This window comes from Artemia franciscana, chromosome 17, assembly GCF_032884065.1.
Source record: "Artemia franciscana chromosome 17, ASM3288406v1, whole genome shotgun sequence".
Lineage (NCBI taxonomy): Eukaryota > Metazoa > Arthropoda > Branchiopoda > Anostraca > Artemiidae > Artemia > Artemia franciscana.
In genome coordinates this window covers 38,295,882-38,319,714 of record NC_088879.1, presented here as the reverse complement: position 1 = coordinate 38,319,714, position 23,833 = coordinate 38,295,882, and the positions used below count along the sequence as shown (strand labels likewise).

Genomic DNA, 23,833 nt, shown 5'->3' with positions numbered 1-23,833 from the left:
GTTTTTCGTTGTTGTTTTTTTTTTTCGCGTCGCTTCTTATTGTGACTATACAAGAAATTTGGCAATATCATGAAATTTTTGGTGAAAATAAAAGGTGAAAATAAAATAAAAGATAGATAGATCTATCTATCCATCTATCTATCTAAGTTGTGTCTACAATTCTTGCTGAATCCTAATTGACTTGACAGTCTTCAACAGTTATCACAAAGGCAGAAATCAGGCCAGAATCTTTAAACTGAGAAGTAAATAATTTCTAGTTTTATTTAATAATACATTACACGTACAAGCTTTTGTTTATTCGGAGCATACTCAAAAGGGTGTTTTTGCATCATTTTCTTCCTGGCAAATCTGCAAAACAAAGCTAAGGTTCACTGCGTATAGTGAGCACCCTAGGCTAGCCCAAGGACTACTCTCTGTGATCATGGACCAGGCAGCGAAATATTGCATTGGAACTGTAACTTCTAAAAAGAAAAGAAAAACAGAAACAAGGAGAAAATAATCAAAAAGAGGCAAAAAGAAGAAACCAAACTTGGCAAAAAAATATCTCAGGAGATGGATACAAATTGCTGAATATATTAATGAGATTTGGTGATGAACACAAGAGTAGAAGTAGAGTGATTAGAATTACTTAGAATTAAATTATTAGAATTAGTATTATAATGATTAAAACAAAATTAAAATTAATCATCTATGGTAGAAGACACTTTAGTAACACGAGCAGTAACTCAAACCCGTGCGGTAGCAAGTTTTCCAAAAAACAGGCACATTTTGGTTTTCAGCACAAGAAAAAGTTCCACAATTCCTACATTCTGAAGTTTCACGAGAAATTTAATTTTTCAATGAAAACTTTGTTCATGCAGAAAAATGAATTTCCGTTTTCATTGGCTGAAAACATGTCTGTATTACAGTGCTATCTATATTAGTTAGGCATTGCGTTTCAAATTACAGATTTTAGAGGGCATTTTTTTATAATGGAACACTTCACTAACTCCAACGACCACTATCAATATAAAGAAAGAAAAGAATAAACACCACCTTCTAAGACATTACTGATGTTGAAAACCTTAGCTCACGAGATTTATCATTATCAAGTGCAATAATCGTGAGCACTTGGGCTGAAAGTTACTAGTAAAAAGGGCATGTCGGATGAAAGCAAAATTGAACAAAATCGCTACTTTTTGTGAATACCGACGAAAAAAGTTTGCCCCCTCCCCAAAACAAAAAACTTTAGGTCTCTTCAATACATCTCCATAAAAAGCTACTTCCTGGAATTTTCAACCCGTTCCCCCAGCCACGAAACAAAACAAGGCATATTTACTGAACCAGGTATAAAATTCATCGTCGTTTGAAGAACGACGATGAATTTTGTATACAATGTCTACAAAAGAACGACATAGAGACTATATACAATGTCTATAACGAGGATATGTGCGTACCTTCAGGCACAAGAACGTACTAAAACTGACTGTATAAATACTTCGGAAAAATATCCGCTTCAGTTAGCTATTTTATAACATCGAATGTTTGAGATTAGTGATTGGCTGGGTGTTACAGACATTTAATAATTATATCATTTAAGACGAAATTATGAAACCTGATTGCGTTAAGAACGAATTTGGTTTTTTAGTAACTAAATTAAAAGGGAGAGTATCCAAACGGGGGTTGGATAAAAACTAGGCTAACGGAGTGATACAATCCACGTCGTACAGATACCCGTATTATTTACTCATTACCAAGTATGATATAAAATTTACCTCGGTAAGGATTTCGACATGTTCAAAGAACATGTCTCGCTGTTCTTTGAGTTGACGATCAATGGATTCTATGCCACCGCTAGTTCTAACATATGTGGCCCTTTCTTTTAATGATGGTGGCAATGCTTGACCCTGGCTTTCTTCTAATGCATCTGGCCGATTTAGCGATGCAAGAGCCCTGCAAAAAGACAAACAAATTGTTTAAGTGGTACAGTAGGCTGAACAAAACGGCCACAAATACTTATAACGTTTGAAAAAAATTACGTATAAACGTTACTGCCCCCTTCTGTTAAACGCTGCGAGGAATGAAAATTTGAAAAATGAAAATTACTAAATTCTACAAAATACTACAAGCAATACTGTCTATAAAATAACATAAAATTAGTATTATTGCACAGCGAAATCTTTGAAATTATAAATATTAGTGGCAAATTATAAAGTACAAAATATTAATTCCGAAGCCAAAGAAAGTTAAATGTATAACATATTAGACTGTAACTACAAGGAAAACTGACTTTTTTTTTTACTAAATATAGAATCATCATATCATCATATTTTGGAAGGTTGGGTTAAGTAGAGAGGATTTGAAGGCTTATTTGGATTGGAGGGGAAATGGATTTTTGATTGGGGAGAAAAAAAAGTATCAAGGGAGAAAAGGGGAGAAGGTAGAATCTATTGCTTGTCCTATGTGCGGATCTCAGGATGAAAGTTTAATACATTTTGTGTGTGAATGTGTCGAATTGAATGATTGGAGGCGTGAGATGTATGGTAAAGAAAAATTGAATGAGATATGGATGGTAGATAGAATGAAAGATACAAATTTCCTGAGTATTAAAAGGATAGCGAGGTTTGTCAGGATTGCAGCGGTGCATCGGGAGCGTTTTCTTTAAATAGTTTTAATTTAATGTAGTTAATTTGTTGTTTGTTTATTATGTAATTTTCCTATGGCCCACGGGTTCTTTCTGGAATAAATTATTATTATTATTATTACTATTATACAAAATGTTGTAGAGGAGGAAAAAGTACAAGGTTTGATTTACCAGATCTACTATTTCAACGACTATTTCCCCAACTGACAATGAAATTTCAGTAGAGCTAGAGTAAGAGCACGCAGAAATTAAGAGAAATTTTCATTAAGATCCTTATAGTTGCAAAATATATCATTTTAAAGTTTACACAACCCACTTGGTAATATTTCGTCTTTATATAGATAGCTTTTGTTATAATTTGATACACAAACCACACAATACTTAAAAAAAAATTGGCTGTATTCGGGATTTTTCTTAGGGGAGTGGGTGTTAACCAAAAGAATGAAAATGAAGGGGTTAACCTTTGATAGACTTTATCTAACGGCCTTAGATAAGATTTTCTTTTTATCGGCATTTTAAAGACCAACTTACAGACTGGGGATTTTTTTTCGGTTTTGGAAGAAATCGTGTTTGTACCTGCATTTTCTTTTCAAGTTCTTCTTTTCCTCACTATCACCCCCACAAAATAAAGTGATGCACCAGTAACCAAAACCATGGCACTAGTCTTCTTCTTCTTCTTCTTGCCACTGCTTATGTTATCTTATGTTACCCAATACGAGAACATTTAAGCTTTACTTAGTGAAACGCAAAGCTTTCAGCGGTTTCAGGAAACCTGATACATAATTCACTGAAAATATTACTTTTACCCAATTATAAGTTAGATGACAAAACTGTTTAATTGAAAGTTAAAAATTTTTTAAGTTCCTATGCTTTCATTTTACAATTGTGCATCGGCTTACTTCTCCAATTTAAGTAACCTTTAAGTATGTCTATATCTAGAGAGAAAACTACGCTGTTAGGTGTTGGTATTTGAAACTTACTTTACAAATATAATTAGCCTTAACAATATCTAAATGGCCTAGAATAAGTTTGAATGAATAGTTGCACGTAACGGTGTAGTTTTTTCTATCCTTTCAATCATCCAATTAAGTTTTTGATGAACAGAGTGGAAAATAATGGAATACTTGGAAATTGATAAAACACAAATTAATAAAATTGAATTATAAATTTTTCCTCTTTCAGAATGTTTTTTAAAAATAGGCGTAAACACTAAATTTAAAAATTCTATTGAACTACAGTAACTAAGAAACGTGTTGGATTAGATGTTAAATTGTCTTAAAACTAGTAGGACCCGTTAATTCAGGAAAGTTTTTATATCCGTGCTCCATGGGCTCATGAACATTAACAATATCTTATATTGAGCTTTCGTCTTTTCATCAAATAGACAGGACTGTAGCATAACAGACGAGGGTGCTTATCCATGAGGGTGCATAACAGACGAGGGTGTTTATCCATGAGGGTGCATAACAGACGAGGGTGCTTATCCATGAGGGTGGATAACAGACGAGGGTGATTATATCCAAGTATTCATTGACGGAAGATACCACTTTTAATATCAGACCGTAGCTTCTTGAAGATGCTACAAAATTTTTGCTAGGATTTTGCTCTATTTCCTCTAATTGCTTAGAAATCTTGGAAAATGTCTAGCCCTTTTTCACAAGTTTAACCTATGAAGGATATTACTTTTAGAACAAAATTGGTACTATCATGAGCAGAAGACAATAACCAGTAAGATGATTGCAATCATTTTCGATGTATTTTCCTGTTTTCGAACAGTCTCATAGAATATTTTCAGCTACTTGAAATTTTACAAGTTTTTTGCCAGAAAGAATCGTTTCAGATCGCCGATAACACCCCTAGAGACCAGATTGACAAGCTGGTATAATTAACCTGCTATTTCCCCCAATGAATAAGTGCTATTTGAAGGGTTTTTGACAATCGTGGTCTCTAGCGAATTGAGACAGAAGGCTACCCTAACTACAATTTTGAACCTCGATGTTTTCAAGTTCACTTAATCACGGCCTTAAAGTAAAACAAAAGTCCATTGTGTCTAAATACCGAGTTATCAAATCTTAATTCTCTCCGTTTGCCTACAAAACAATACAATCCTGATTTGGTTGCACAACATATTTACTTATAGAATAAAAGCATTTATAATTTGGTATTTTTTGCATAAACTGCCAAACTTGTTGCCTTCAGTCAGCTAGCCTACACAAGCACATAAGTGAAATATTAAAACATTGCCTACAGCGGCCTAGCCTGTCAATCAAACTGGCCTCTCAAATACAGTGAGTACAATGAATAAAAAAAAACAATGAGGACATAAGTACATTATAGAGAACATACATCGATGAATCCAACTAAAGGCATGGTTTGGCATAGGTTTGGCATGTGACCAACCTGTGACCCCTTTGATAATGCAGATTATATTTTTTTCTTGTATGATTTTGACTTCAACAAGATCTAGCATAACTAGTCAAGTTAAATATTTATCCGTTTAGGGAAAACATTGCTTGCCTCACCGCAGCACCGGCACATCTCACTACCAGTTAGTGCAGCGAATGCGCCATCTAGGCCTGGGCATAGGAGTGCAATAAATTATCACTAAGAGATTTTTTTCTTAGCAAAAAATGGACTGATGTGATTGATCGTTAGTTCCAGAAGCATTCTGCCGCCGAGCTGCCTATTCACAGAAAAATGATTTTAAAACAACACAGGAATTCCGTTGCCACTTAGAAACTGTCAAGTGTCCCTCATGAATGGCAGCTGAGAGTTCGCTAACACCTCTCTCTTTAGTCTCTTTCATCATTTTTGGATCATCAGTTGCGTTCTGTTAGTACTTCCACTCCACTATCCCCGAATTTTCGAGTATTTCCCCGTAAATTTCGCAAAAAAGGAGCGACAAAACGGCATATCGGCCCTGGGTGGAAAGGGTGCCCTATGACGAAAGGATCATAGGGCACCCCTTAAGAGTATGTTATGTCTTATTATGGCACCGAACAGAGAGGAGGCGAAATTTATTTAATCTAAAAATATAACAAAAATTAAGACATAACGGAAATCTAATTAACCCACAAATGCTTTGGAAAAATACTGAAGAAAGGCTTGAGAGAAGAGAATTTTCCCTTATTGTCTTTAATGTAATTAGGTCTATGAATGTTTATTTTACGAACTTATATAATTCTTGGGACATGTAATTAAGCACTTGAGGCATAGGCTTTACTAGCAACGGATCGGTCGAGCAAATTTAAGAGCTAGTTACTTGTTCAACAACAGAGTTGGAAACGGATATATTTATTCTTGGGGGGAAGGGAAGATGGGCGATCTTGAGTTAAGTTTCAAAATTTGTCAAACAAGCGAAAACGGGCATTTCATATGATAATTATGATATATTACATTAAAAGAGTGGATATCATTACATTCAGGTTGACCCACTACCCTTAAATGTTAGAAGACAAATGACTTTCCCATCAATTGCTTTGAAAGGATCCTTACCCATTCAGAAGTTGTGTGGCTTCACGCAATTGTCCGATTTCCAAGTTAATAAGTGCTGCTTTCCTCGTCTCATATCCCTGAATTGCGTTTTGCACTGACGCAGGAGCCAGTTCTTCGAATAGGTCTGAAAATAAAGTAATAAAAGGCAAGGAAGTTCCCACTCTTAAATTGAACAGTATTGAAATTTCCACGCGGAGTGTGCTTCCATTTAGTCCCAGAGGCCAACATCTCAGCGTTTATTGTAGTGTCAAGGAACGGCTGCACTGTTGCAGTCAACGTTTATTTTACTAAGCAGGTTTTTACCGCCAAATGTGTGCGTTGCAAAACCATCCCATAGACCTCTAAGAAACGCTCGGTAAGAAATATCACTCAATGTGTACGTTACAATACTATCATACACCTCTAAGAAACGCTCGGTAAAAAATGCCACTCAATGATTTTTACCACTCAATGTGTACGTTGCAATACAATTCTATACACCTCTAAGAAACGTTCGGTAAAAAATACTTTCCGTAAAAAAAACGCCAAGTGGGTCTCGGGCCTTAGAGAAAAATGCGTCACCGTGTGACGTCACTCTCTCTGAAACCGAATAGCTTAGTATACAGTTTCGGTAATTTTAAATTGGTAATTTTAAATATACCTCTAAAAAACGCTCGGCTAAAAATACGTTCCGTAAAAAACGCCAAGCGTCTCCGGCCTTAAATGCGCCACCGTGTGACGTCACTCTCTGAAACCGAATAGCTTATAATACAGTTTCGGTAATTTTAAATTGGTAATTTTAAACACACCTCAAGAAACGCTCGGCAAAAATACTTTCCGTAAAAAACGCAAAGTGCGTCTCGGGCCCTAGGGACAAATGCGCCACCGTGTGACGTCACTCTTACTGAAACCGAATAGCTTAGTATAAAGTTTCGGTAATTTTAAATTGGTAATTTTAAATACACCTCTAAGAAACGCTCGGCAAAAAAATGCGTACCGTAAAAAACCGCCAAGTGCGCCTCCGGCCTTAGAGAAAAAAGCGACACCATGTGACGTCACTTTCTCTGAAACTAAATAGCTTAGTATACAGTTTTTAGTAATTTTAAATTGGTCAGCAGTCTCTCAATTTTTACTCGAAATCGGCATTTAAAGCTATTATAATTCATTGAACCTGTTTGAAGGATAATTGCAGCTATGAAGGAAGGCCGTATCCAGGGAGTGGGGGTTTGGGGGTCTGAGCCAGCCCCCCCAAAATTGTTGTCCGACTCGTGACAACGTAACAAAAATGAATATAAACTGATTTTAATGCTTTTTTGATGTTTTTATGTAAACCTTCTCTCCCCTGACAAAATTCTTTGTAAGACCCTCCCCGAAAAAAAAAAAAATCCTGGATACGACCCTGCTCTCAAGTGAAGTGTAGATTGTTTATTTTATTTATATTATTTACTTGTTAATATTAAAGTTATCTCTTTACAGTTTATTATTGTTTATTTTATTATATTTTTATTTAAAGACTTATTTTGGTTGTGTAAGTTTATACTTAACCAATGAGGAAATCGGATTTAATTTACAATCTATATATATAAAAATAGGTTGTATGTGTGTGTGTGTTTCGAGTGACGTCATGTTTGTGTGTCGACTGACGTCATGTTTGTTGATTGACAAAATTACACACCGGGACATCGGGACACAAATGACGACCGGGACATCTATATATATAAAAATAAGTTGTCTGTGTGTCGAGTAACGTCATATTTGTGTGTCAGTACGAGTGATCTATTGTCGTATGTACAAAATAACATTTCCAAGTTAACGTAAGAACAAAAAGACATTTATGATACGATAATGCATTGTGTCGATAACAACGTTGGAGAAATTTTCTTTTTGGATGTGCCAGGAGGTACTGGTAAGACGTTTGTGATAAAACTGATCCTGGCATTTCGGGAGATTTCAGGCAAACATCTATATGTATAAAAACAAGTTGTCTGCGTGTGTGTGTTGAGTGACGTCATGTTTGTGTGTCGACTGACGTCATGTTTGTTGATTGACGAAATTACACACCGGGATCCAGTTGGTGGGGGCTTTTCACCCCCCCCCCTCGCGCGCAAGTTGTTACGCGCCATATTAGTTACGCACCATTGTAGTTGTGTCCCTGTGCCCCACCTGTGAATATAGATAGATATATATATATATATATTTTTAACCGCGTAAAACTTGCGAATGTACAACATTCTTGGCTGTCCCATTGTCTGTGCATATAAATATATTGTCAGGTTTACCGTATCTTGAACACGCAACATAAAATTGTCCATGGGAAAAACAATCTGTATTCATATCTATACCTCATTATTCTAATGATTGCCCTTGAGCTTTGTTGATGGTGATTGCTAACCGAACATTCCCTGTGTCCCTGTCGTCATTTATATATCCCCCTGTACCCCCCGGCGTCCCCGTTGTTGTTGTTTCCCTGTGTCCCGGTCGTCATTTGTGTCCCGGGGTCCCAGTCTGTAATTTCTCTTTGAGTGTCGCGGTGTCCCGGTCGTCATTTGTGTTCCGGTGTCCCGGTCTGTAATTTCTCTTTGGGTGTCCTGGTCGTCATTTATATTCCCTGTGTCCCGGTCGTCATTTGTGTCCCGGTGCTTTGTTGATGGTGATTGCTAATCGAACATCCCTTGTGTCCCGGTCGCTTTCTCTTTGAGCGTCCCGGTCGTCATTTATATTCCCTAAGTCCCGGTGTCCTGGTCGTCATTTGTGTCCCGATGTGTAATTTCGTCAATCAACAAACATGACGTCAGTCGACACACAAACATGACGTCACCCGACACACAGACAACTTATTTTTATATATATAGATGTCCCGGTGTCCAGGTCGTCATTTGTGTCCCGATGTCCCGGTGTGTAATTTCGTCAATCAACAAACATGACGTCACGACAAACACATAACTTATTTTTATATATATAGATAATATAAATAAATAGCTGTAACATAAACACTGTAAATATAGGACACTCGCTGTTGGGGTGGCGCTTCGCGCCACCCCAACACCTAGTTGGAGGGGGCGCTTCGCAACCCCCCCCCCCAAGCCCCCCCGCGCGCGCAAGTCGTTACGCGCCATTGTAGTTGTGTCCCTGTGTCCCACCTGTGAATATAGATAGATATATATATATATATATTTTTAACTACGTAAAACTTGCGAATGTACAACATTCTTGGCTGTCAGATTGTCTGTGCATATAAATAGATTGTCAGGTTTACCGACTCTTGAACATGCAACATATAATTGTCCATGGGAAAAACAATCTGTATTCAGATCTATACCTCATTATTCTAATGATTGCCCTTGAGCTTTGTTGATGGTGATTGCTAATCGAACATTCCCTGTGTCCCTGTCGTCATTTATATATCCCCCTGCGCCCCCCGGCGTCCCCGTTGTTGTTGTTTCCCTGTGTCCCGGTCGTCATTTGTGTCCCGGTGTCCCAGTCTGTAATTTCTCTTTGAGTGTCGCGGTCGTCATTTATATTCCCTGTGACCCGGTCGTCATTTGTGTTCCGGTGTCCCGGTCTGTAATTTCTCTTTGAGTGTCCTGGTCGTCATTTATATTCCCTGTGTCCCGGTGCTTTGTTGATGGTGATTGCTAATCGAACATTCCTTGTGTCCCGGTCGCTTTCTCTTTGAGTGTCCCGGTCGTCATTTATATTCCCTATGTCCCGGTCGTCATTTATATTCCCTATGTCCCGGTCGTCATTTGCGTCCCGATGTCCCGGTCTGTAATTTCGTCAGTCGACAAACATGACGTCAGTCGACACACAGACAACTTATTTTATATATATATATATATATATATATATATATATATATATATATATATATATATATATATATATATATATATATATATATAAATATATATATATATATATAATATATATAATATATATATATATATATATATATATACATATATATATACATATTTAACTACGTAAAACTTGCGAATATACAACATTCTTTGCTGTCCTATTGCCTGTCCATATAAATAGATTGTCAGGTTTACCAACTCTTGAACATGCAACACATAATTGTCCATGGGAAAACAATCCGTATTCAGATCTATACCTCATGATTCTAATGATTACCCTTGAGCTTTGTTGATGGTGATTGCTATTCGACCATTCCCTGTATCGCCATCGTCATTTATATATCCCCCTGTGCCCCCGGCGTCCCCGTTGTAGTTGTGTCCCTATGTCCTGGTCGTCATTTATATTCCCTGTGTCCCGGTTGTCATTTGTGTCCCGGTATCCCAGTCTGTAATTTCTCTTTGAGTGTCCCGGTCGTCATTTATATTCCCTCTGTCCCGGTGTCCCGGTCGTCATTTGTGTCCCGGTGTTGTCATATACAAAACTTTATATACTTATAATGACGTCAAATGCAAACCCACAAACAAACAAACCTCTAGTAGCTTCATTTAATTTTCCTTTGACAGGGATCGGCTTAGCAATTGCTGCTTTTGGAATAGGCGGTAGGTTATCCAACTCAGGAATTTGATCATGATGAATAAAGTCGTTGTCCTTCTTGGCAGTGGCCAATGCTGCAGTAGCCTTTTCTATTATAGTGTTGCAGAGCTTGGCCATGGTTGCCGACCCAATTGTAAATCTGCTCTGAGCAGTTTTGAGCTGATCAATGGCAGCCTGAAAAAAAAATTAGTTGCCTCCTTTTTTTACTCTACAGATTCTCATAAATATGAGTAAAAGCTGCCCCCAACTAGGGGGTAAGGGGGGTTGTCCATTCGGGTCTACAACACACTTTCTTAATTAAGACTAGAATACGTTTAATGTATACTCAGAATAGAGCGGTGTGCAAAAAATGGGGTGATATTTCAGAGGGAGGCGGCTAAATTACAAAAAAACTCGTTTAGAAAAATCGTTTATAAAAGATGCAAGAGAAAAGCCAGAGCTGAAGTCTACAGACGTCTTAGTACAAAATTTTTTGTTGCTGTCTAAAATAAAAAAAAAGTTAAGTTAAATTAAAGATTTAATTAAATTGAATTAATTTAATTTAAATTTTATTTATTAATTTTATTTAATTTAATTAAAGTAATTATTTAAAATTAAAGAGAAAAAACTTCAAGAGAAAAAAATTTAATGTTTAAAAACGGGCTAAAAAGTCAGGAGTAAGGGGAATAGAGAAGAGACACAAGACAGAAAGAGAAAAGTTGTGAAATCAACTTATTATGAAACTTAGTCTTAAAAACAACGGCTAAAAATCGCAGTCAACAGCAGGAAAAAGGTACGCTCGTCGATCCGCTCTTAGCCCTGCCATAATATTTTTCTTTTAATAAGGTGTCAGTTATGTGGAATTTTTGAATTGAGAGATGTGAGGAATAAGATTATTATTATAGATGGGAAATATATAATTTGGGCTATATGTTTGCACATTTGGGGGGTGGGGGTAGAGTATAGAGGGCATGCATGCCTATTGTGTTAGATACAATTATAGTGCATATTATGAAGTAAGAATTGTTTTTTAACTTCACACTGTTCAAATACAGTGTGTGTATTTGAAACAAATTTGTTCCTAAAGTATAATATTTTTATCATATTTAGGTATATTTCCTTAGGATTGAGCGTTAAAGAGACAGGTTCTACTTAGATGAAAATATTAAGTCGGGGCTATATCATACAAGTACAAAAAGATAATTTACTTGGCCTCTTGCGATCTCCTCGCCAATCCTTTTCTCTTTATTACAAACGCAGCTTTGATAGTATTGAGCCACGCCTCCATAAAAAGCAGTTCGCGCGGATACCTGGAAAACATGAGGCAAATTAATTATAACCAACCCAGCACACCGGGTTAGTAGCCCCAGGCCGGTCTTCAAGCTATTGTAGCCCAAACTGTCAGTATCCTAACAGAATTATCATAAAAATCATGCAAAGGTAGATAATCTATATTTCCCATATCTTCATTTTTTGCATCCACCAAGGGCAACATCCAGAAATTTTCATCGGGGGGGGGGGGTACCAAAAGCCTTATTATTCTAGGGGAGAAAAGTTAGGGGATTTACCTGCATTTTAATCTACACAGCTTAACTCCTTTAAAACCTGCTATAAGAAAAGATACCTCAAACCAGCTAACGATTCGAAATGGAGATGGCTAAGATACCATTCTTGTTTCTTGTTACGGCTATTGTTAGGTCATTGTCATAGGCTATTTTTGTTGTAATCAGCACTTATTTTGACAACTGGCCCTCGGATCAAGCCAGAAAACTAACCTTCTGTGTATTTATCTCCTGGAATGCAATTAAGGATTCTAACAGGGTTGAATTTAATCAATTTAATTAAGCATGGTCAGATAAACAACCAAGTTGCTCAAAAAACATTTTTTGTTATAATAAAAAACAAAACAAAAAAAACGCAGCTGCAGCAGCATAACTATTCAATTTGATCAAGACGGGTACAGAATCAATCTTTCTTTTTTTCACTTAATCCTTTCTTTTCTTTTTTTTCTTTGATTTTCACTTGTTTCACTTTAAAATCCTTTCTTTTTTTCACTATACCTGGATACTGAGGGGCATTGCCAAGCAAATTTTATTTTGAAAATAATTTTAGCTAAATAATAGATACAAATAAAAAAAAAAACGATTTATCTTCATACAAGTATTTTAATGCATTTGCTACTTAAAATCAGTTTTCAATAGGCAAAAAATTCCTATTCCTAAAAAGAAGTATGAATTAAGATTTTCATTTATACTAAAATATCAAATTACATACGAACTACAATAAATAAAACAATTTGGAAATCAGGTTTTTTACATAAAGAACGTTGACTTTCTAGACTCCTTGATCAACATCCCTGTAATAGCACCCTCTTCAACTAACGCTTTTCTGGGGTCCCAAGAGGGTCTTATTATTTAAGAGATTTTGATTGGCAAGAAAAAGAAAGAAGATTGCAATGGTCCAAAAACTAAGAAGTCTACTGCACTTTAGGCTACTATTTTTCAGAATCTTCAATTTTTTTCTTATTTTATAACACAAACGTGCTAAAACAAAAAATGCTACTTAACTTTACATTATTATCAATTCAAATAATAAGGTGCATTTTTTGCAAATAAAAAGTTATAGGTACTCTTTTTTTCATTCACTTCAAATCCTTAGAATTTTTTAAAACTTATTCTAAGTCTTGTGTTAGAATCGTGGGCGTATCCAGGAAGGGCAGCTTTAGGGTTCAGCCTCCTCTTCAATATCCCTAAATTTCCTTACCTTCAGTGCAAGTTTTATTCAAATTACGAAATAAAATGTGTTTTTTTATCCTCTCCCAGAAAATTTATTTTTCATTATCACAATCTGCGACCCCACCCCCAAAAAAAAAATCCAGGGTACGTTCCTGATTGGTACTGTCCGTATGTTACGTACCGTAACGGTACATACAATGATCGATACGGTACCGTTGGTATTGGTGCGGTACCTGATTTCTTTTATCTCTAGTAAATGTACTGTAGTATGTAATTAAGCGTATTTAATTAACGTTCAATTGATTATAAGATGTCTATAGACATACAACAAATATGGAAAGAGGATATTCCAAAGAATGGTATACATCGAACTTTTAATTTTAAACTCCGTATCCTGAGAAATAGTGGTTTTAATATGATATGATTTCATTTGAAATAGAATCATGCAATTGTTGAAGAATTTAATTTTTTCAACCTAATTAAGAAGTTCTTTTTGAACCCCAAAAATTCCTACCAAGAAAAACATGTATTTTCATTTAGACTTGAGGCATACGATATTAGGATTTACGATAGAAATATATACATTTAATGTGTATTTGTGATATATTAGGATTTATGACAGAAATACACATATTTCATGTGTATTTGTAACATTTGCCCCTCACCTAGACTTTGAAAAATGCCTATCTCTTCGGGTATTTTCATTGAAAACTGACTTTTTTTTTAATTATCACAAAAAATTAAAAAAAACATTATTGTCTACCCCCCCCCCCCCCCTAGATCTTCAAAAATATATCCCCCCAACCGCTAAACTTTTTTAATTGACACCACTAAATATGCATGTGTGAACTGTTCAAACATTTTGCTAGGCTAATGGCTTTTAATATACTGGCATTTACCACAACAATTTATATATAAAAAAGCATCCAAGGAAATCACTAGCTGATGATATTAAAGAGATGAAATAAGAATAAAAATAATATATCTTTTATTATATATTGGTATGTTTAGTATAAGAATAAATGATTTTCTTTTTTTTCCATTAGCGTATCTACTATCTAACAAGTTAATAAAATTTAAAATCTACAATTTTTTTTTCGCCACCGTTTGTCCACTCAGCAGTAATGCCAAATCAGGATTCCACAATTTGCTGTAATAAAATTCTGATTTTACTAAATCTGTAGTGCTAGCGTGTATTTCAAACAGTAGGCTGTACAAAAATGTAGTTCGACCCCGCTTTCTAGGGCTACATTAAGAGAAATTTTGAGATGACTAGGACATATTTTGCAAATGGAAGATGATAAATTGCCAAAGATCGTCCTTTTTTTCCATTCATCTAGGACCATAAAACAGATTGTCCCGAATACAGTAGGGAAGACGTAAGAAAGGATTTACAGGAAATTCAAACTTTTCGGAAAACTGCAAAGAGGGATGCTTTAAATAAATCGGGATGGAGGAGGAGCGAGCGCAACTGCATGGTCCCCAGATGATTCTTCACCGCAATGAGTTGTTAGTAGTAGTAGTAGTAGTACTAGTATTGTAGTAGCAGTAGTACTGCGAAGAGGGATACTTTAAATAGATCGGGAGGGAGGAGGAGCGACCGCAGCTGCGTGGTCCTCACAAAGTTTTAGCCGCGATGAGTTGTTACACGATGATTGGTAGTAGTACATGTGTGGCGTTCAAATTAAACATTAAAACCATAGCCGTAAGTTGTGGCCTTTTATTAGCAAGTGTGATTACAGTTGTTACATTAGTACTGTGATTTGGGCATTAGAAGCTTTTGGTCAGCCGTCTGGGGCTACACGGAAAGCAGGTCGTCCTTGTCTGGGTTGGGAGGATGTCATAAATAAAGATTTAAAGGAAATGGGAACTTCCTGGCAGGGTGTAAAGAGGGAGGCTTTAAACAGATTAGGTTGGAGGAGGAGCGTGCGTAGCTGTGTTGGCCTCAGGCGGCTTTGTTGCTGCAGTGAGTTATTAGTAGTAGTAGTAGTAGTAGTAGTAGTAGTAGTAGTAGTAGTAGTAGTAGTAGTAGTAGTAGTAGCAGTAGTAGTAGTAGTAGTAGTAGTAGTAGTAGTAGTAGTAGTAGTAGTAGTAGTAGTAGTAGTAGTAGTAGTAGTAGTAGTAGTAGTAGTAGTAGTAGTAGTAGTAGTAGTAGTAGTAGTAGTAGTAGTAGTAGTAGTAGTAGTAGTAGTAGTAGTAGTAGTAGTAGAACTACGTTGATGCACAAACATTCTATTTACAAACATGATTCTTTGGTCTTTCCTTTATGAATCGTGCTTCATATCGTGCTTTTCTTTGTTATTCTTCTTTCTTCTTTTTCTTTGTTATTCTTTGTTCTTTTCTTTATGCATAGGCAGAAAAATCGTGAAAAAACCCATTTAATTCAATGTTTTGGAAATCTACCATTTCTAAAAGATGTCTCTCTTTAATACAGAGGGAACGAAAATGATAATGCAAAATAATCAACAAAAAAAAGACGACAAGGGATGAAAGATATAGAAAAAGAACAAGAGCTAAGAGCTCATATGGCACTTGTGACGAGGCGAGAAGAGCTAAGAACCAAGAGATCATACGGTATGATCTCTAACAAAATTCTATGAATCAATAGATTGATTTAAAAAGGAAAATAAGAGGCTTAATGCCGGTCAGGATTTAAAATAAGAGCTCTGAGTCACGATGTCCTTCTAAATATCAAAATTCATTAACATCCGATCACCCACTCGTAAGTTATAAATACCTAATTTTTTCGAATTTTTCCTCTCCCTTTAGCCCCCCAGATGGTCGAATCTGGGAAAACGACTTTATCAAGTCAAATTGTGCAGCTCCCTGACACGCCTATCAATTTTCATCGTCCTAGCACGTCCAGAAGCACCAAACTCGCCAAATCACTGAACCCCTCCCCCCAACTCCCCCAAAGAGAGCGAATCCAGTACGATTCTGTCAATCACGTATCAAGGATATTTGTTTATTCTATCCACCAAGCTTCATCCCGATTCCTACACTCCAAGTGTTTTTCCAAGATTTCCCCCTCCAACTCCCACCAATGTCAAACGATCTGGTCGGGATTTGAAATAAGAGCTCTGAGACATGAATTCTTTCTAAAAATCAAATTTCATTAAGATCCCATCATCTATTCGTAAGATAAAAATACCCCAATTTTCACGTTTTCCAAGAATTCCAGTTTTCCCCTCCAACTCCCCCCAACGTCACAGGATCTGGTTGGAATCGGAAGCACAAGAAACTTCTAAATATCAAATTTCATTAAGATCTGGTCACCCTTTCGTAAGTTACAAATACCTCAATTTTCAAAATTACCCCCCCCCCCCTCCAATTCCACCAAAGAGAGCAGATCCGGTCCGGTTATGTCAGTCACGTATCTTAGACAGGTCTTTATTCTTCCCATCCAGTTTCATCTTGATCTCACCGCTTTAAGAATTTTCAAAGATTTCCGGTCCCCCCCCCACTGCCCCCCCCCCCAATTATGCTTGATCCGGTTGAGATTTAAAATAAAAGATCTGAGTTACGAGGTCCTTCTAAATATGAAGTTTCATGAAGATCTGATCACTCCTTCGTAAGTTAAAAATACGTCATTTTTTCTTATTTTTCAGAATCTACCCCCCCCCCCCAATAGATCGGATCCGTTCCAATTATTTAAATCACGTATGTACGACTTCTGCCTATTTTTCTCACCAAGTTTCATCCCGATCCCTCCAATCTAAGCGTTTTCCATGATTTTAGGCTCCCCCACCCCAAACTTCCCCCAACGTCACCAGATCCAGTTAAGATTTAAAATAAGAGCTTTGAGACACGATATCCTTCTAAATATCAAATTTCATTGAGATCCGATAACCCGTTCGTAAGTTAAAAATACCTCATTTTTTCTAATTTTTCAGAATTAACCCCTCCCCAACTACCCCAAGGAGAGCGGATCCGTTCCAGTTATGTCAATCATGTATCTAGCACTTGTGTTTATTTTTCCCACCAAGTTTCATCCCGATCCCTCCACTCTAAGTGTTTTCCAAGTTTTAGGTTTCCCCCTCCCAACTTCCCCCCCCCGCAATGTCACCAGATCTGTTCGGGTTTAAAATCAGAGCTCTGAGCCACGATATCCTTCTAAATATCAAATTTCATTGAGATCCGATCCCCTGTTCGTAAGTTAAAAATACCTCATTTTTTCTAATTTTTCAGAAATACCCCCCCCCCCCCAACTATCCCAAAGAGAGCGGATCCCTTCCGTTTATGTCAATCATATATCTAGCACTTGTGTTTATTTTTCCCACCAAGTTTCATCCCGATCCCTCCACTCTAAGTGTTTTCCAAGTTTTAGGTTTCCCCCTCGCAACACCCCCCCAATGTCACCAGATCCGGTCGGGATTTAAAATAAGAGCTTTAAGACAAGATATCCTTCTAAACATCAAATTTCATTGAGATCTGATCACCCGTTCGTAAGTTACAAATACCTTATTTTTTCTAATTTTTCAGAATTACCCCCCCCCCCCCCCCAACTACCCCAAAGAGAGCGGATCCGTTCCGATTATGTCAATCATGTATCTGGGACTTGTGCATATTTTTCCCATCAAGTTTCATCCCGATCCCTCCACTCTAAGTGTTTTCCAAGATTTTAGGTTTCCCCCCTCCAACTCCCCCCAATGTCATCAGATCCTTTCGGGATTTCAAATAAGAGCTCTGAGACACAATATCATTCCAAACATCAAATTTCATTAAGATCCCATTACCCATTCATAAGTTAAAAATACTTCATTTTTTCTATTTTTTCCGAATTAACCGGCCCCCCACTCCCCCCCCAGATGGTCAAATTGGGAAAACGACTATTTCTAATTTAACCTGGTCCCGTCCCTGATACGCCTGCCAAATTTCATCGTCCTAGCTAACCTGGAAGTGCCTAAAGTAGCAAAACCGGGACCGACAGACAGACCGACAGAATTGGCGATTGCTATATGTCACTTGGTTAATACCAAGTGCCATAAAAATATTAATCTAGGGAGAAAAATACAAAATAAAGATAGAGATGACAAATACAGGACTAACAAACAAAAGACAAAACAAGTAAGCAAAAAAATCTGAAAAGGTTTGCAATCTTATCCGACAAGCCCAAATAGTTTTGTGAAATATTTCACCAGACAATAATGACGACGGAAGTTAGGAAGATAACGACATCATACGGTCTTGATTAGTTGTTGGATTTAGGTACATCAGTTAGTGTTGCTTTTTTCATGACGAAACAAATATTGAGTTCCAAATAGGAATAGGTCCTTTTATTAGGCAGTGAAACAAATATATACAATATATATAACTATATATATAAAAATAAGTTGTCTGTCTGTGGATCTGTGGATCAGGTGACGTCATGTTTCTGTGTCGGCTGACGTCATGAAATTAGTTGTCGTCATTTTTGTTATGACGATGCTTAGTATATTGTAAAATACATTAATTTGGTTAATAATATACCATTTAAAACACCAAAATGAACATGCTGGAGTAGTCACTCGGTGAGAGAGGGTGTCAGAACGGAGAATGAAGGTCCCAGGTTCAAATCCTGGTTAGGCTAAAAAAGGTAAAAAACTAAAAACTAAAAAAAAAAAACTGAAAAAACTAAAAAAAGGCAAAAACTACAAAAAAAAACTAAAAACTAAAAAAAAAATAAAAAAGCTAAAAAACTAAAAAAACTAAAAAAAACTAAAAAAAGGTAAAAAACTAAAAAAACTAAAAACTAAAAAAAAAAACTAAAAAAAAAGGAAAAAACTGAAAAATAGAAGAGAAAAAACGAAAAAAAAACTAAAAAAGCTAAAAAAAAGGTAAAAACCAATAAAAAACTAAAAAGAAAAAAAAAGAAAAAAAAACTAAAAAAAATTTTCATCTAAAAAACTAAAAAAGGTAAAAACTAAAAGAACTAAAAAAGAAAAAAAAACTAAAAAAAGGAAAAAAACTGAAAAATAAAGGAGAAAAAGAAAACTAAAAAAATATAAATAAAAATAAAAAAACTAAAAAGATGAAAACTTCAAAAAAACTACAAAAAAACTAAAAACTAATAAAAAAACTAAAAAAGCTAAAAAACTAAAAAAACTAAAAAAAGATAAAAAACTAAAAAAACTAAAAACTAAAAAAAAGGAAAAAACTGAAAAATAGAAGAGAAAAAACGAAAAAAACTAAAAAAGCTAAAAAAAAGGTAAAAACCAATAAAAAACTAAAAAGAAAAAAAGGAAAAAACTAAAAAAAATTTTCATCTAAAAAACTAAAAAAAACTAAAAAAGGTAAAAACTAAAAGAACTAAAAAAGAAAAAAAAAACTAAAAAAAGGAAAAAAACTGAAAAATAAAGGAGAAAAAGAAAACTAAAAAAATATAAATAAAAATAAAAAAACTAAAAAGATAAAAACTTCAAAAAAAAACTAAAAAGAAAAAAGATAAAAACTAAAAAACCTAAAAAAAGGTCAAAACCAATAAAAAAAACTAAAAGGAAAAAAAGGGAAAAAATTAAAAATTTATTTCATCATATACCAATTCAAAAACGAATGTATACCGGGATGACGACCGGGACACAGGGAATATAAATGACACAACTACAACGGGGACGCCGGGGGGCACAGGGGGATATAAATGACGACTGGGACACCGGGAAACGAGGAATATAAATGACGCCCGGGACATTCAAAGAGAAATCACAGACTGGGACACCGGGACACAAATGACGATCGGGACACAGGAAATATAAATGACGACCGGGACACAGGGACAAAACTACCTGACAATCTATTTATATGCACAGACAAAGAATGTTGTATATTCGAAAGTTTTACGTAGTTAAAAACATATATATATATATATAATATATATATATATATATATATATATATATATATATATATATATATATATATATATATATATATATATATATATATATCTATATTCACAGGTGGGACATAGGGACACAACTAAAATGGCGCGTAACTAATATGGCGCGTAACGACTTACGCGCGCGGGGGGGCTTGGGGGGGGGGCGCGAAGCGCCCCCACCAACTAGGTGTTGGGGTGGCGCGAAGCGCCACCCCAACAGCTAGTCTATATATATAAAAATAAGTTGTCTGTGTGTGTGTGTGTCGAGTGACGTCACTGTCTCCATATGACGTCTGAATTATTTCATCACATACCAATTCAAAAACAAATGTATTCAAGCCGAAGTAGCTCAGTTATATAATTACCTGTGTTGGCGCAAGGGGTTTGACCTTAACGTGGTAATACGGGACCAAGAGATCGAACCATGCTGCAGGAATGCACTACAGGGCCGGCGCAGGGACCTTAGTAGTCAGGAAGCGTCGTTAATCCGATACAAATACAAATACAGTAGCTCAGTTGGTGAAGCGTTATGTTCCAGGTTCTAGGTCCGAGAGGTTCCAGGTTCGAACCTTGGCTTTAGCATTAATACAAAAGAAGAAAAAAAACTAAAAAAGATAAAAATTACAAAAAAAGATAAAAAGAAAATACTGAAAAAACTAAAAAAGCTAAAAAACTAAAAAAAAAAAAAAAAGGGTAAAAAAATAAAAAATAAAAAAAACTAAAAAAAACTAGAAAAAGGTAAAAACTACAAAAAAAACTAAAAATAAAAAAACTAAAAACTAATAAAAAAACTAAAAACTGAAAAAAAAAACTAAAAAAAAAGGAAAAAACTGACAAATAAAGGAGACAACCAAAACTAAAAAAAAATAAAAAAAATAAAAACTAAAAAAGGTAAATGTATTCAAGCCGAAGCAGTTGAGTTGGTAAAGCGTTATGTTCCAGGTTCTAGGTCCGAGAGGTTCCAGTTTTGAACCTTGGCTTTAGCATTAATACAAAAGAAGAAGAAAAACTAAAAAAGAAAAAAAACTGAAAAAAACTAAAAACCAGGTAAAAACTACTAAAAAAAGCTAAAAAACTAAAAAAAAACTAAAAAAAGGTAAAAAACTAAAAACTAAAAAAAAAAACTAAAAAACTAAAAAAAAGGGTAAAAACAGCAAAAAACTAAAAAGAAAGAAAAAACAACTAAAAGCTAATAAAAAAACTAAAAACTGAAAAAGAAAAAAAACTAAAAAAAGGAAAAAAACTGAAAAATAAAGGAGAAAAAGAAAACTAAAAAAAATAAAAATAATAAAAAACTAAAAAAGGTAAAAACTAAAAAACAAACTAAAAAGAAAAAAGAAAAAAAGAAAAAAAAATAGGTAAAAACCAAAAAAAAACTAAAAAGAAAAAAAGAAAAAAAAAACTATTTCATCATATACCAATTCAAAAACGAATTGTATATACAGACCAGGACACAGGGAATATAAATGACGACCGGGACACTCAAAGAGAAATTACAGACTGGGACACTGGGACACAAATGACGACTGGGAAGTGTGTGTCGACTGACGTCATGTTTGTGTGTCGACTGACGTCATGTTTGGCGTTTATAAATGACGACTGGGACACAAGGAAACAACTACAACGGGGACGCCGGGGGGCACAGGGGGATATATAAATGACGATGGGGACACAGGTAATGTTTGATTAGCAATCACCATCAACAAAGCTCAGGGGCAATCATTAGAATAATGAGGTATAGATCTGAATACGGATTGTTTTTCTCATGACAATTATATGTTGCATGTTCAAGAGTCGGGAAACCTGACAATCTATTTATATGTACAGACAATGGGACAGCGAAGAATGTTGTATATTCGCAAGTTTTACGTAGTTAAAAAACACACACACACATATATATATTATATATATATATATATATATATATATATATATATATACATATATATAAATATCTATATTCACAGGTGGGACACAGGGACAAAACTACAATGGCGCACAACTAAAATGGCGCGTAACGACTTAAGAGCGCAGGAGGCTTGGGGGGGGGGGTGCGAAGCACCCCCACCGACTAGGTGTTGGGGTGGCGCGAAGCGCCACCCCCAACAGCTAGTAAATATATATAATACTTACAACAACATACGACCAATAAAACTAAAATGAAAATTGTCTTAAAACAGCTTTAGCATCCTTACTTAAGTGAAGTTCAACCAGGACTGATAAATAAAGTGAAATGAAACAAGGCAATTCTTTGAAATAAAGGAAGAATAATTAAAATTAAGTCCTTGTCCTTGGATTTTTGGCAGCTAACCTCAAAGGTCTATTTGTGACTGGTTCTGTGTTAATATCTACTTTTTTTTTTAATATTTTATAAGATCGTTTAAATTAAATTTGTGCATAGAGCATTTAGTGAATATTCCCCCAAGTACCTATTTAAGGAAGTATTATTATTAATCTTAAGTCTGATTTCAGTTGCTTCTCGAACTACATGCTTTATGCCAAGGTCAATCCTAACAAGGGTAGATTTTTCAAAAAGTATTTTGCGGCTAGGATTTTCAAATACGTGGCTGCTTAAAGCAGAATCAAAAGAAACAGTAGCAATATTAGAATTGAGAGCTTTGGTGATCGCTATTTATATACAAAAGCTCTAGACATTTTGATGACACAGCCAGTCAGGATCATCAGTAGAGTCAATGGACCGTAAACTTGCTGTGACCTGGAAGTTATTATTTTGTTCAATATAAATATAGTCTGTTTTAATTTTAATAATTTAGTTATTTTACTGATGATGATGATGACTATGTCACCAAAGTATTTAGAGTTATTGTATATGTTTGTTTCACTGTCCAATAAAAGGACCTGTCCCTATTTGGAACTCTTATTTGTTTTTTCGGCTAGCTGTAGACAGCGTTTCAATCAATAAGTTGTTGGGCAAATATTTGTTGTTATTTTTCACCGATTTCATCCGGAGAAATTAGTGTTCAGCGGAAAATGTTGCTCAAACTACTATAATGAGACTCCTTTTAAAGTTTCAAGCTTGTAGGAAATGTTTTTGCTCCTATCCAAGGGTGTATAAATAAACTTACTCGAGGGAGCCAGTGCCTGTCCCAAATTTTTCGGAGCTGATCCTTTTGCATTAATTTATAAGCTCCCGAGTATAATTCGTGGGTTTGGCTGACCAACTTCGCCACGGTTGTATCCTTCATTTTATCTGAAAAAAAAAAATGAATTTCCAAATTTTTTGTTCTCATGGGGGTATCTGGATAAGGCTTAAAAAAATGAATTTTTGACAAAAACGAATGTTACAAAAATAGGTCCGAAAACCACAAGTGTTCCAAGCCCTGTCAATGGTCACCTTTGTGCGACATATATTTTCTTGGAATCCCAAAATAGTTCAGAAACAAGTAAAGTACCTAAAAAATTGATATTTAGTATAACCACGGCAAGATGGTACCCAGAACTTTTGTACGGGGGGAGGGAGATGGCTAGAATAATTACAAAACGCATAAAATTTTTGTTTTTTTACATATTTGTTACTTTTTTACAACTTGGACAAAACCATCGGGGGGGGGGGCGAAGGCTCAAATCGTTTATCGTTTGGCATTTGACCTGTGAGCATCGATAAAATTTTGAGCAGGATTAAAGTTTGGA

General features: G+C 35.5%; 1 protein-coding gene across 1 annotated transcript in view; it reads right to left on the bottom strand.

The window, feature by feature from the left end:
* Positions 1-23,388, bottom strand: part of LOC136038221 (apoptosis-linked gene 2-interacting protein X 1-like) — a 44,306-nt gene extending 20,918 nt beyond the window's left edge. Inside the window, exons 1-5 of the mRNA XM_065721314.1 lie at positions 23,269-23,388; positions 11,800-11,901; positions 10,549-10,786; positions 6,119-6,242; positions 1,755-1,932 (exon numbers count right to left, since the gene is read on the bottom strand). Of these exons, the coding sequence (XP_065577386.1) occupies positions 1,755-1,932; positions 6,119-6,242; positions 10,549-10,786; positions 11,800-11,901; positions 23,269-23,388 (762 nt within the window). The remainder of the gene's footprint in view (positions 1-1,754; positions 1,933-6,118; positions 6,243-10,548; positions 10,787-11,799; positions 11,902-23,268) is intronic.
* Positions 23,389-23,833: the final 445 nt, after the last annotated feature.